We start from the raw sequence: 13,119 nt of genomic DNA, 5'->3' as shown, positions 1-13,119 counted from the left end.
GATGCATAGGGGGACACTGGCAGAGATAGGTCTAACGTTCTTCCATTATGTCTGACCCAGCAATTTCCATGACTTGAGGTAATATCAGTGACCTTAAGAATCCCACTTCTTTGTCTGCCATTAGGAAGGGGGCATTTAGGGTTTGGGCTGACTGGCAGTTCCCCTCTGCTTATCATTTGGCGAGAAGGATATGGCAAAGAATTTACGGTGTTATCTCGGGAGCATAAAAGTGAATTCCTCTGCTGTCAGAATCTTCGAGCGAGATGATGACCCTTTCCACAGTGCATGGTCAGATTTTGGTAATAGCATTGTTGTGCTACAAACCACTAGGATGTCACAAATTAATCCATTCCATTAATTGTAACCTAGAAACTCACAACTGCAGTTAATTTTGCATTGGGATTTATTTATCTTAATGTAAAGCTTGTGGATTCAGGCAAAATGAAGACCTGTAAACAAAATAACCTCCGATGCAAAACGGCTCTCAGAGAATACAGGTTTTTAATGAATGTGTTTCACTAAGAACAAGGACGCATCGTTTTTAAGATGGTCAGTGTGAAGAAAGATACGGGCTGTCAGTTTATAAGCTATGTTTTCTTTTCTAAGTTACTGTTTCAAGGATGTTTAATAATTGTTTTTAAAAATAATTTATCTTCTGAAGTCTTTTAACTTCCCAGAAAGAAAACTCTTGGGCGCTAGACCCTCCACTTTTGTAATGGAGCAACATAGGGTTACAGCAGCTGAGGGTTTGTCCTTTACACAGACAGGTTAGAGAGGGGTTGTGAAATCTGGATCTGGGAGTGGACAAGAATCTGGATGCCTTTTGTGCTGTTCAGACCTTGACTTCAGGATCAGCCTATTATCCAGAAATCTTAAGTCTTCATCAGTGCTGTCCTGTGTGATGAAGCATCTTATAATTTGGTGATGGAAAAGAATCCCTGAGCATCTTCATATCTGTTGTAGCACTATGGGTGTCTTTGTTAGGCCTTGTCTACACTTACCTGGAGCACGGCGCTGCAGGGATTGATCTCCCGAGGGTTGATTTAGTGGGTCTAGTAAAGACCCGCAAAATCGACCACTGGTTGAACTCCTCGCTCCACTCCAGTGGAGTTGATGAAAGAGTAAGGGAAGTTTCTCCCAACGATTCCCTGCAGTGGAAACGCCATGGTAACTTGAATTAAGGTACGACTCCAGCTACACTATTCACGTATCTGGAATTGTGTACCTTAATTCAACATTGCCTACTAGTGCAGACCAGGCCTTACAGTGGTAGTGTGGTCTAGTAGGTATGAGAACCGCTGGTCTAGTGCCAAACTGTGGGTCAGGACCCCAAAATGGGTTGTGACCTCATTTTAATAGGATTGTCAGGGCTGGCTTGGACTTTCTGGGGCCTGGTACTAAATCAAAAGTCCAAGCCGCACCACATCGGGCAGAAATTGAAACTCTGGGCAGTGGGTCTCTGGTTATAGCCCTGATGCCTAGGGCTGAAGGCCTCAATCTTCTCCGCTCCCTTCCCCCTCCCACCTCCCCAGTGGCAGATTTCAGTCCCCCTTCCCAGGGTCAGGAAATAATTTTGTCAAAATAGGGTTGTGGTGCAGTGAAGTTTGAGAAACCCTGTACTAGATTCAGTTCTTATTTTGGCTGTGTCACTGACCTTCTGTATGATGGTAAGTCAATTCCCCTCTGGGGTTCCATTTCTTCTCCCACAGTTTGCCTTTATAAGCTCTTTGGGGTAGATCACTTAGAACATGGGTTCCCAAACTGGGGTGTGTGTGTGAAGAAATTCCCGGGGGAGGGAGGGGGGAACGGTGTGAGGTGACCCAGCCCCCTCCATCCCCTCCATCAGGTTTTGCTTCCCTGGTAAGTTTGGGTTGTTTTTTTTTTTTTTTTTTTTGCTCAACAAGTTTTGCTATTTTTGGGGGGGGAGGGACATGAGGGTTTCTCAAAAATCAAAAAGGGGGTGTGATGCTGAAAAATTTGGGAACCACTGATTTAGAACAACAGGGTCCTCATCTCAGATGGAACCTGTAGGCATTGCTATGCTACTAATAATCTATGTAAGACTTAAAAAACGGTAACCCTGAATCCAAAAGCTCCTGAATTTTGGCAATGGTCTGATTTGAACTTTATATACATGATGTCCTGTATCTGGCTGGCATTTAATAAATAATACAACAAGGCTACTGATAGGTACATAGTACGATCTACTGTGTATGTGACTTTCCAGCTAATAACATGCTTCTGCTTCCTTACAGCTTCCTGGCTTCATGGTTTGCTGATGCCAGCATTTTATTTCCAGGTCTCCAGTAAAAATGTGCTGAAATGTCAAAACTTCCCCCAGTGCAAGAGACCAGGAGGGGCAAGTTAATACATTTAGTGTTTTCTATTCAAATTGTTAACAGAATGTTAAACAGCCAGTAACACATTAATCATGTGGTTACTGTGATAAGCTGCTGCTTTATCATTTGTTACTGATCAGGTATTAGCGGATTGGAGCATTAACCAGTTTAAGGGTTCCTGATGTCCCTAGTATACTCCAAACTGCTATCTCTTTCTCCCTCCCTGCCACCTCCTTTAATGTACATGAGAAGTCCTGATGTTCATCTCTTTGAACAAATGTTCCCTTTAAAAAGATGTACTGCAGTCCTACACCAAAACAGTTTTTTATCTCTCTTGTTGATGCTTTGTATGTTTTGTCTAGAAGGATCCAAAGGGCCTGATTCCTGCAACCTCCTGCTACTGGAATTAGCCTCTAAATCAGGGGTGTCACTTTTTAGCGGGCAGTTGCGCTCCCCGCAACCTTGTTTTTTCATGCTGGACATTTCGTAGGTCAATATACTCCCATTGTGTCTTCTATTTTGGCACCTTCTTCCCAAACTTCACTGGATATAATATAATCACATATAATGTTCTGTTGGCTAGCATAACTTTGCACTGTCCCCACCCTGGAATTTATCTCAAATGACACCCCTGCTGTCCCACGTGGATTACTTGCATGAGTTAAAAAAGACTCAGAGGGAAAGCTGTGTTAGTCTGTAACTTTAAAAACAATGAGTAGTTCTGTGGCACCTTAGGCCATGTCTACACAAGGAAACTATTTCTATATTAGTAAATTCAACTTAACTCCTGATTTAACAAATTCGAACTAGCACGTCCACACTATTGGGGAAGCCTCGAAATTAGTCTGAGGCTGGCTCTGTTAATGTGGATGCACTGTCTCGGACTTGGAGCCCCAGGAAGCGCTGGGGAGTAATGAGTTCAAATTGCTCTGGAGTAGTTATTTCGAAATAGTGGCACCGGAGTATCCACGTTACTGTTATTTCTAAATAATTATTTTAGAATTAGTGTTACTTCTGATGAAAAGCAGGAGTACAGATTTCGAATTAAGCAGCCAGGTATTTTGAAATAATTGGCTTGGAAGTGTGGATGCTCCACTTATAAATTTGACCGTAGGGGACTTATTTTGAAATAACGTCCTAGTATAGACCAGGGCTTAGAGACTTAACACAAATATAGGAAACCCATGTGTTACGACAGCCCGAGTTGTGACCCCGACTCCCACCCCCACACTTACGACCCCCCCGATTTACGTCCTCGGCCCACATTTATGATGGCGCACGGTACCTATCGTAAATGCAGGTTCACGTTACGACGCCCCTGACTTGCGACGCTTCCCCAGGAAGCAATCGCATCACAAGTCGGGGGCCGCCTGTATACCTAGTACAGTGAGCTTTCTTGGGCAAAACCCACTCATCAGATGATGAGCTGGAGAGTAATAACAGAAACCAAGTTAATTAGAACAGGAAAAAAAGAAGTGTTACAAGACTTGCAGTTTCTGACTTGCAGGGTTTTACAGTTTGTACTGTATTTAACAAGTATAATTCACTCAGCGGGCTAAATAGCATCCTTTGTTAGTTACCTGGCCCATCAAGATCTGCAAGCAGTGGATTTGTGTCCTCTGTCCATGAAAAGGTTTCTTGAATCACACTTTCAAGGAGCTGTCCCATTGCTGTCAGGATACCTGATTGGACAGATATCCAATCAGACAGGTGATTCCAATGGCTTGAGATTGTAAGATGGTTAGAGATCCTATGTTTTCTGTGTGTCTTGTGCAGAGCTGAACGCACTGTGCATAACAGTGTCACCAGCACTTGTTCAAGTTAGTGTTTTCATTAACATCCCAGCTCTTGGAGTCTGATGCCAGAATCTCTGCTTCCATTTATGTTAAAGTAAGTTTCTAGCTCTCGGGCAAAAAGAAAAACTTGAAAACATGACCCAAGAGAGGTTCAACTGCTTTGTTTCAGTTTCTGGCTAAAGTGGAGTTATTGTTTCAAAAAAGCTCATGATTTTTGAGGCCTGTTGGCAGTATTTGAACACTTGGGGTTGGTCATGCTGCAATAATGAACGTGATCTGGATGAACCAATGGCTCTGCTTCTCCAAGCTTTCCATGGAGCCAGAGATGCAGAATATAGATGCCCCTTAGCTACTTGTGTATTTGTGGGGAAGGGTGGAAAAAAGGCAATGGAAAATAGCAGTTTTCCCAATGGAAATGTGAAGGCCTGCCCAACCTGAACCCTGTACAGGCAGTCCCCGGGTTATGTACAAGATAGGGACTGTAGGTTTGTTCTTAAGTTGAATTTGTATATAAGTCGGAACTGGTACATATTGTAGGGGAAACTCTAGCCAAACATTTCTCCAGAGCTCAGTTTTATTCTCCCACACCTCATTTCCCTCAGTCCTTTATTCTCAAGCTGAGGTGTTTACTGAGAAAAGCCGCTCCGCGTCTCCCTGGTCTGCTGGAGGGGGGGGCTAGCTTCGCGTCTCCTGGTCTGCTGGGGGGAAGCAGCTAGTGTGGGGTTGCCTCACCCCGTTTGTAAGTAGAGATCCGATGTAAGTCGGATCCATGTAACCTGGGGACTGCCTGTATTGCTATGCAGGCCTATCAAGAATTTTGAAGCCCAACCTACTCCCATTTCACCCCCCCGTTACAGATTTTTTTTTAAGGGGGTCCCTAAGCTCAGGACCTAGGGCCAATAGTCCTGCCTCAGCCCTGTTGCTCAAACTGCCCCATCTCCGTAATGGCAAGGAAGGGGGCATGGGACAGACGGATGGCGCGTGGGCCGTTTCCTGCTGCCCCTGCTCTCCAGGAGGACGTCTCCGAGGCGACTGACTGGCCTGGCGGTGCGTGGGGGGAATAAAACAGGAGCCCCCCCCTTTCAAAACACTGATCTGAATTTCAGAGGGGCAGGGGGAGCTGCCCCAGGGAGCAGCAGCCAGCTCCCTCTTCCGAAGGGCAAGGCTCAGCCCCGGGTTATGCTCTTCCTTCCTTTCCCAGATGCTTTTTTTTCCTTTTAAAAATGCCCCCTCCCGGTTCTCTTGCTAGCCTGTTACCACCCCCCCAGCCGCTCAGCGTGCAAGCTTCCGCAGCAGCATCTTCCAGCCACGCCAGCACGGTGAGGGGGGGGACCCATCCTCACGCCGCTCTGGCTGGTGAAAAAGGGCGGGGACGGCTCCGGGCATGCGGGGGGGGGGGCAGGGGGAGTTGCTTTGCGTTGCCCCTTTACTGACAGCTGCAGGCTGGGGCATGGGGGGGGGGGGAGAGGGAGCAGGAGGGAAATCCTGCAAGGTGCTGGCTGGCGCAGCAGCAGCAGCCAGGGAGGGGCCATGCAACCCCCCCCCCCCCCCGGCTCCGGGCATGCGGGGGGGGGCAGGGGGAGTTGCTTTGCGTTGCCCCTTTACTGACAGCTGCAGGCTGGGGCATGGGGGGGGGAGGGAGCAGGAGGGAAATCCTGCAAGGTGCTGGCTGGGAGGGGCCATGCAACCCCCCCCCCCCGGGCACTGGGGGGCTCCAGGCAGCATCCTTAGGCAGCTACAGCGCAGCCAACTCCAGCCCCCCCCTGGAGGCTGTTGGAGGGGGAGGGGAGGGGGGCGCCTTCATTGCGCCACTTTGCATCTTCCCCTCCCATTGCACGGCGCCCGCGGCTCATTTGCATAGCCAGGCGGCTGCCAGCCAATCCCAGCCCGCGCAAGGCAGGCTCCGTTCGGGAGAGGAAAAGGGAGTGGCCCAGGGCGCATGCGCCCCCGCTGCCTCCTTGTGCTCCGGCTTTTCGTGCTACGAGGGGTTTTTTTTTTCCGCTCTCCGTCGGGGCTGGGCTGGCGCGCGGGGGCTGCGATCCTGTCCCGGGTCCTGCGGTTTGCAAAGAGCCGGGCGAGCCCCGCCGATTGCACCTTCCCTCCCCGCCCCGCCGCCTTTGCATCGCCCGCCAGCTGGGTGCGAGTGGAAATTAAACCCTTTGCAAGAAGAACAACCCCCCCCCCCCAATAACTAGCTCGCCTGCCCCCGCTTTTATTTCGGGGGTCGCTGCCCGGGAGACATGTCTTACCAGGGGAAGAAAAACATCCCGCGGATCACGGTGAGTTGAGCTCCGTGCAGGGGGCGGGGGGGAGCGGGGGAGGGGGGGGATTAAGCCCTTTGTGTGCTGGGGGGGGGGGGGGATTGCAGGGGTTTTGCAGAGAGAAGACGACCCAGCGCTTGTGCAAAAGCTGCCTGGGCTGCAAAAAGAAGGGGGGGGGGCTAAGAGTGGGGGCCCATCCGTCCCACCGGATCTGGGCTTGTTTCCTCCGCTCAGGGATGCTGCGAGCATGGAGCCCGGCAAATGCATGGCCGCTGCAACACGCCCGGGTGGCTGCCTGGTTTCATAAGCGCTGCCTAGGGGAATAGCGGGGTGGGAAGTGGGCTTGCAACCCACGCCCGGCTTGCAACCCACTCCCCGTGGAATCAGAAGGGCGGCCGGCGGGGGAGTCCTTGCAGCTGCAGGGTGACAGCAGGGCAGGGAGGGATGGATGGATGGGAGAAGGGAAGGGTTGGAGGCAAGGAGGAGATTTTAAAATAAATCCAACTGAGGATACCATCTGAGTTTAAACTATGGGTCAGCCATAGAAATATCCGCAGGGCTGGGCTTCTCCACTACTTGTGGGGTTTTTTGGGGGGGACGGATTTGGCTGGGTTCTGAGTGTGGTTTTTTTTTTTTTTTTTTGCCTGGTGTGATTGGAGCAGCTTTTTCTCCCTCTGCTCATACAAAGAGGGCTGTGATTGTGAGGCGCTGGGGACAGTGTTTGTGTTGTTCCTCCAGGAGGTAATGGCGCTGCTCCGATGAGATGAGCAGATGGGGCTTGTTCTTTTCATCTTCCATCCTTCTTCCCAGTGCAGCGAAAACAATGCTTAAAAAGGGGGGGGGGGTGATTTTTGGGTGCGTGAGATGCTCCCCACCCCGCTTTAAGATTAGGGGTAGAAATGAGAAATTTCTCTTCTCCAGGAATATTCCTGCAACACAGAATTCAATCCACTCCTAATGAAGGGAAAAGAGAAGACGTGATTACATAAAACCATTATTATGGGAACTGATCATAGTACAGTTACCACACGTTCAGAGATACTAACTTTCTGCGGCATACGGGAGGCTGTTAAACATGCTACATATTTATTTTTTGACATACAAGTTTGCATTATTGGGATCAGTGAAAAAGCTTTCCTCTCTTTGGCGCAAGGACACACCCATTATAAATCTTGTTCCTGAGCCTGAGAGATGGAAATGTGAAAGCTCCGCTGTGTGTGTGTGGGATGGATGATATTAAATATGACATTTGGAAATGAGCTGTTGAATTGGATAGCTGTGTATAAATAGGATTTACACAGGCCAGTGTATTTCAATGGTTGGACTATGATAAGACCAATCCTTTAAATTGTAGACGAAATTAGTGGTCTCTCACCAAGAGTCCAGTATATTAAGATTTTTAGGAGACTAATGTAGATTTAGAGGAAGTTAGACATTATTGATGGATGATGCAGGGAATCTCAAGTGAACTGGTGTTTTTTGCTTATGAATGAACACTGCAGTTAATTGGGCTGGGGTGAATGTAACAGACAATAAAAGACAAAGAATAGGAGATGAGCCAGATTCTGATTTGCTTTATTCTGGTATAAACACAGAGGGACTCCATTGGGATCAGTCTGCGTAAAGAGATCAGAATCTGGCTCAATGGGTAGAAGACTTTGACCTGAATCAGCAAGGTAAATATAAACAGGTGTGTACCAGTCCTTTCCACAAATATAAATTGTATATGTGGTTTCATCCACAGCTCATTGCAGCGAATGGAAAGACTCCCATTGATTTCAGTGGGCTTTGGATCAGTCTTAGAGGGGGAAGTATTTACTAGCAGTAAGTTACAGAACGTCATTACAATATGTGTGGCTCATTTTTGTCATTATTTGTATATTTCCCTAGTGACAGTGGATTTAGGACTTTTCTTCTCTCATGATCATCTGGGGCAAAACTCCTACAGATTTCAATAGGACCAGCCTTTAATGACATAAGAAGGCTGCACTGGATGGAATTAATGCAGTGTTTCTAGGAATGATGAAAGCGTAAGACAACTTGCTGTAGAGTACAAAACCTACCACTTTCATGTATCACTTCATTAGCCCTTTTTGTCACTGCAGAACCTACATGTATAATCCAGATTTATTTTGCCACCTGTACTGAAGCAAAATTCGCTATTTACTTTTGTCTTAGATAAGAGAGAGGACTGGAGACTAAAAAACTATGATTTTTGTACAATGATTTCACAATAACTGTCAATATGAATCGTCAGCACTTTGGGCCAGTTTTCTCAACCAGTGCAATTGTAGCTCTACTGAGCAATGATAGTTTATAAACACCCAAGAATCCTGTCCATTATCTAGCATTTGTTTGTAGTCTCTTTGGGGCAGATACTGCTATAGTTATGCTCCTGCATTTTTCTTAGCACAGTGCAGCTTCAATTCTGATTGTCTCCCTGACTGCCCCCTAATAATAATAATAAATACAGCAGAAAGCATGTATTCTAATTTTATGGTCCACATGTTAAGATCATGCACTTTTTCCTCTTTTAAACCAGCCCTGGATTTCCTCTGTGGACAGTAGTACAATAGGCCTGGGGTTATGAAATACTGATTCTGTTTAAAAGAAATGGGAAAAGTATAAGCAGTTTATTTTCAGAATACATGCAAATACATTTCTGAGAGGTAAGGTTTAAATTTAGAATTATTATACATATGCACTGTGAATTAAGTATTAAATATAGGTGCACTTAATGTTTTGAGGAAAGAGGATAAATACAGTGCTAATGTTTCACTTCCCATTTCATCTAAAGATCTTTAAAGTACGTGTTTTGATAGTGTACAATTACTACAAAAGCTTCAGGGGGTAGCCGAGTTAGTCTGTACAGGATAAACTTAAAAAACAACAAATAGCCTGGTAGCACTTTAAAGACTAACAAAACATGTAGATGGTATCATGAGCTTTCATGGGCACAGCCACTTCTTCAGATGACCAGCAAAGCGATGCATTTTGTTTTTCACTTAACATAGCTGCAAAAGATATATGGAACCTAAGCAAATATCTAGAAGGAATGGCTTGAAAGCTACCTCACTGGAATTATCTTTGCTGTTTGATAGAAACAGAATCTAATTTGAGGGAGCTTTAATAATATGGCTTCTTAAATCCTTATCTTTAAGTTAATTTGCTAAGATGTGTTTGTTTTCATTGGATTATGAAATAGCTGTGTAGAAGCATAGTAAAAGATACACTGAACTGAAACCTTGCTAGACTTGGACTAAATGGGTTTGTTTGTGTTGTGTATCCAATAGCAACAGACTTTTGGTCAATTTCTCCGACTACAAGTGTGACTCAATTAGCCAAATAGTGACTTGAGTGTGGGTGGATTTAGGAAGTTATGCCTACAAGGTTAAAAATAAGAGACTTGGTTAAAAACCACTGTATGCTTTTTGGGAAATGGCGTTTAGTGCTTTGGTGGTAGGTGGGTGAATGATTTTGTTTTAATTGGTTGTTGGTGTAGTCAAACAAACAAGTCTCAAAACCAAACTTCTTTTTAATAATGGATATAGCTTGCTCTTGGATCATTAGAGTGATGAAAGAATTTGCAGTTGAAATGATATTTTATCTTTACAGTTGAAAGTACTGTAATTGACTTGTTTTTTGACATGCCCTTTGAATAATTCAAAGCTTGTTTCCCTTTCTTCTTTTATCTCTGAACTTATGCTGCAAACTGTCAGTTTTCTTACAGACTAATTATGTATTGTTACTTTTTTGTGTTTCAGAGCGATCGTCTTTTGATCAAGGGTGGTAAAATAGTTAACGATGACCAGTCTTTCTACGCAGATATTTACATGGAAGATGGGTTGATAAAGTGAGTGCAGCCTGATACAATGGTGTGATTGAAAATAGCAATTGTAATGTAAATGCACTGCAGAACTGCAAGAACAACTCAGTATCGAGAACTATATTAGAATTCAGAAAGAAATGAATGTATAATGCACTGTGAGATGCTCAGTTGGAGAGAGTCTAAAAACACGGTGCTTAAATACAATTAAAAAGTACTATATATTCTATTTAACATATTCATTAACGTTCTGTAACAAATACTTGCATGATTTGAGTTCACTGGAACTCCCCATATGCTTTATTTATGCTGGTCACATGCTTAAGTATCTTTCTGCATTGGGTGCTAGGGAATTCTAAATCCAGAGTATAGCAAACTGACTTGAAGCCCAATCCAAAGCTCATTCAAATTGTCCTATTTATAAAGATTTCATTGACTTCAAGGGGCATTAGATTAGGCCTCTTTCAGGCTCACCTTTGTCTTTAGTCCTTGTGCATGCAGTACTGGCATACTAAATGTATTACACGTTTCTTTGGAATAAAACTCATAGGGAAAAATAGACTGGGCAAAAGTTACAAACCAGGAACTTTTCCTGTTCTGGCTGTATAATCAGCACATCTGCTTTCTTAATCAGTGCTAGACGTTGGAGGAGCAAATGAAAGACCCCTCATTAATTGTGATGTGCCATCCGCAGTTCAGTGTTTGAAAATAAATCTTGGCAAAACCAGACTGAGGGGCTTTTGGGTCTCATCAGGAGCTTGGTAACAGCATATGTGCAGGTTTGTTTTTGTGGTTGCTGTACATATGTTTTAGTGTGAAACAAAGTAGAGAGGAGACATGCAGCAATTCTTGCAATCCTTCCCAAAACAACATGGAAATCTAAATGGCTGTTACATCCCAGAATGAATAATTGTATTGGTAGTTAAGGGCTGAGTTCAGCTTTCTTTGAAGTCAGTTTTAAGACTCACACTGACTCCAGTGGGATTTGAGCCGGCAGAAAATAATAATAAAAAAATGAGATATACTGCTGTGAAGCCGGCCCTCAGTGTAATGAGGCTGCGTTTTGCTATTGCTCTATGTTGTATAGGTAGAGCCCCCCAAATCCATGGATATCCGCTTTACATCCGTGGTATCCGTATATGTGGATGTGGATATCTGTAGCTTATTTTTGTGGATATGAATGTGGATGTGGATACAAATTTTGTATCTAGAACCCTATACATTCGTGCTGTTTCAGCTGCAGGCATGGAGACAGATTTTTTGTCCGCTCAGGCTCTATGGTTCGGTGACATCCGATAAAGGGTATTATATCTAGACCATCTAGCTCACTCGAGCCATGTTCTCATTATTGTATAACATTTGTAACTCACTCACTGATTGAAATCTGTTTACCCAGGCAAATTGGAGAGAATCTGATTGTGCCAGGGGGAGTGAAAACTATCGAAGCCCATGGCCGGATGGTGATCCCGGGGGGAATTGATGTCCACACCCGTTTCCAGATGCCGGACCAGGGAATGACCTCTGCTGATGACTTTTTCCAAGGAACCAAGGCTGCCCTGGCTGGAGGCACCACAATGATCAGTAAGATCTATATTTGTTCCATGGTGAAGTAGGAGGCAAGGGTCCCTTTGCTCTTTCAATCAAACCATATCTATAAGCAGGGCATATAAATTATGGGAAATATCAGTGTATTCGCCTCCCAACGTACGTGTCATCTGTAGGTTAGAGTAGGGGATTGTGAGTTGGGGTTCTGGGTTCCATTCCTAGCCCTGAGAGGAAGTTTTCCAAGGGGTAGAAGAGGGAAGAGGAATACAGGATTCCAGGTTTCTGTTCCTATCTAGGTCATGCAGCCTTCAAGTCAGTTGGTCATTGATTTCCACACCAATGCTGACTGTGGAACCTTGAAAAGTTTTCTTAGGGCCTACTCTTATTAAAATCCATGGGGATTTTGGTCGTAGATGTCAGAGACTCTAGGGTCAGACCTTACTCAATCTGTGCTCAAGGGCTTGTCTTCACTTACCCCAATATGGATGTTCCAGAGATCTATCACTCAGGGTTTGATTTAGCGGGTCTAGTAAGGACCCCTTTCCTGGTACGCCACTGGGTCACAAGGAGTAAGGGAATTCAACAGGAGAAACTCTTGTGTCGACCTCCCACGATGGGGACACTGCAGAAATTCTACCAAAGGTACGTTGACTCCAGCTATGCTGTTCTCATAGTTGGAGTTGTGTATCTTATGTTGATTTTTTTTTCCCTGTAGCATAGACCTGGCCTCAGCAATGGCTCTAATAACATCATCTTCACCAGGGTATTATAGGGCTTAATTGACATATTGTTTGTAAAGTTTGTTTTGTTATTTTAGGGTTTTAGGTGCTGTGCTGTATAAGAATACTACAGGGACACTTCACATGGGGCCTCTTGGGGAAAAATTTGAGTCCTCCTGGAAGGTAGAGGCTGATCATAACTGATGAGGCATAATGAGTCCATGCAAATTGCACATACTGTGCACCTCTCAAAATCAGACTACTTGTTGAGGTGCCTTGCTTTAAGCATCTGCATTTCAGAATTTTTGGCTCTTGCTTTTGTTAGATGTTTTAAAACAATACAGTTGAAATATACCCCATCCTCCAAGTTTGTTAAACAGCCTCTTTCCAGTTCTTGGAATGGCACCATCAAAATAGTGTAAGAATCAAGAAGTGAAACTGACTAAAATTTCTCGGCCGTCTTCTCAGCTGGTCTAAATGGCTGTAGTTCTTGATATCTGTGGCTATTTGCATCAGCTGAGGATTTGCCTCTCTAATTCCAAACATGAGTCATTCATATTTATGTTCTAACTGAGAAAAAAGTGAAGTATGTTTCAGTTCAACCGATAGTTGGCGAGTTGTCCTGGGACATTA

General features: G+C 44.8%; 1 protein-coding gene across 4 annotated transcripts in view; it reads left to right on the top strand.

The window, feature by feature from the left end:
- The window catches only part of DPYSL2 (dihydropyrimidinase like 2), a 91,756-nt gene that overhangs the window by 14,297 nt on the left and 64,340 nt on the right, over positions 1–13,119 (top strand). For 2 of the 4 annotated variants that reach the window (XM_075911075.1, XM_075911071.1), the window contains exons 2-3: positions 10,161–10,249; positions 11,619–11,803. In XM_075911075.1, the coding sequence (XP_075767190.1) occupies positions 10,161–10,249; positions 11,619–11,803 (274 nt within the window). Of the gene's footprint in view, positions 1–6,087; positions 6,415–10,160; positions 10,250–11,618; positions 11,804–13,119 lie in introns of those variants that run through there. The other 2 variants (XM_075911072.1, XM_075911073.1) reach the window with 2 other exon arrangements.

Source organism: Pelodiscus sinensis, chromosome 28 (genome assembly GCF_049634645.1).
Source record: "Pelodiscus sinensis isolate JC-2024 chromosome 28, ASM4963464v1, whole genome shotgun sequence".
Taxonomy (NCBI): Eukaryota; Metazoa; Chordata; order Testudines; family Trionychidae; genus Pelodiscus; species Pelodiscus sinensis.
This window is presented reverse-complemented; position numbering and strand designations above follow the sequence as displayed.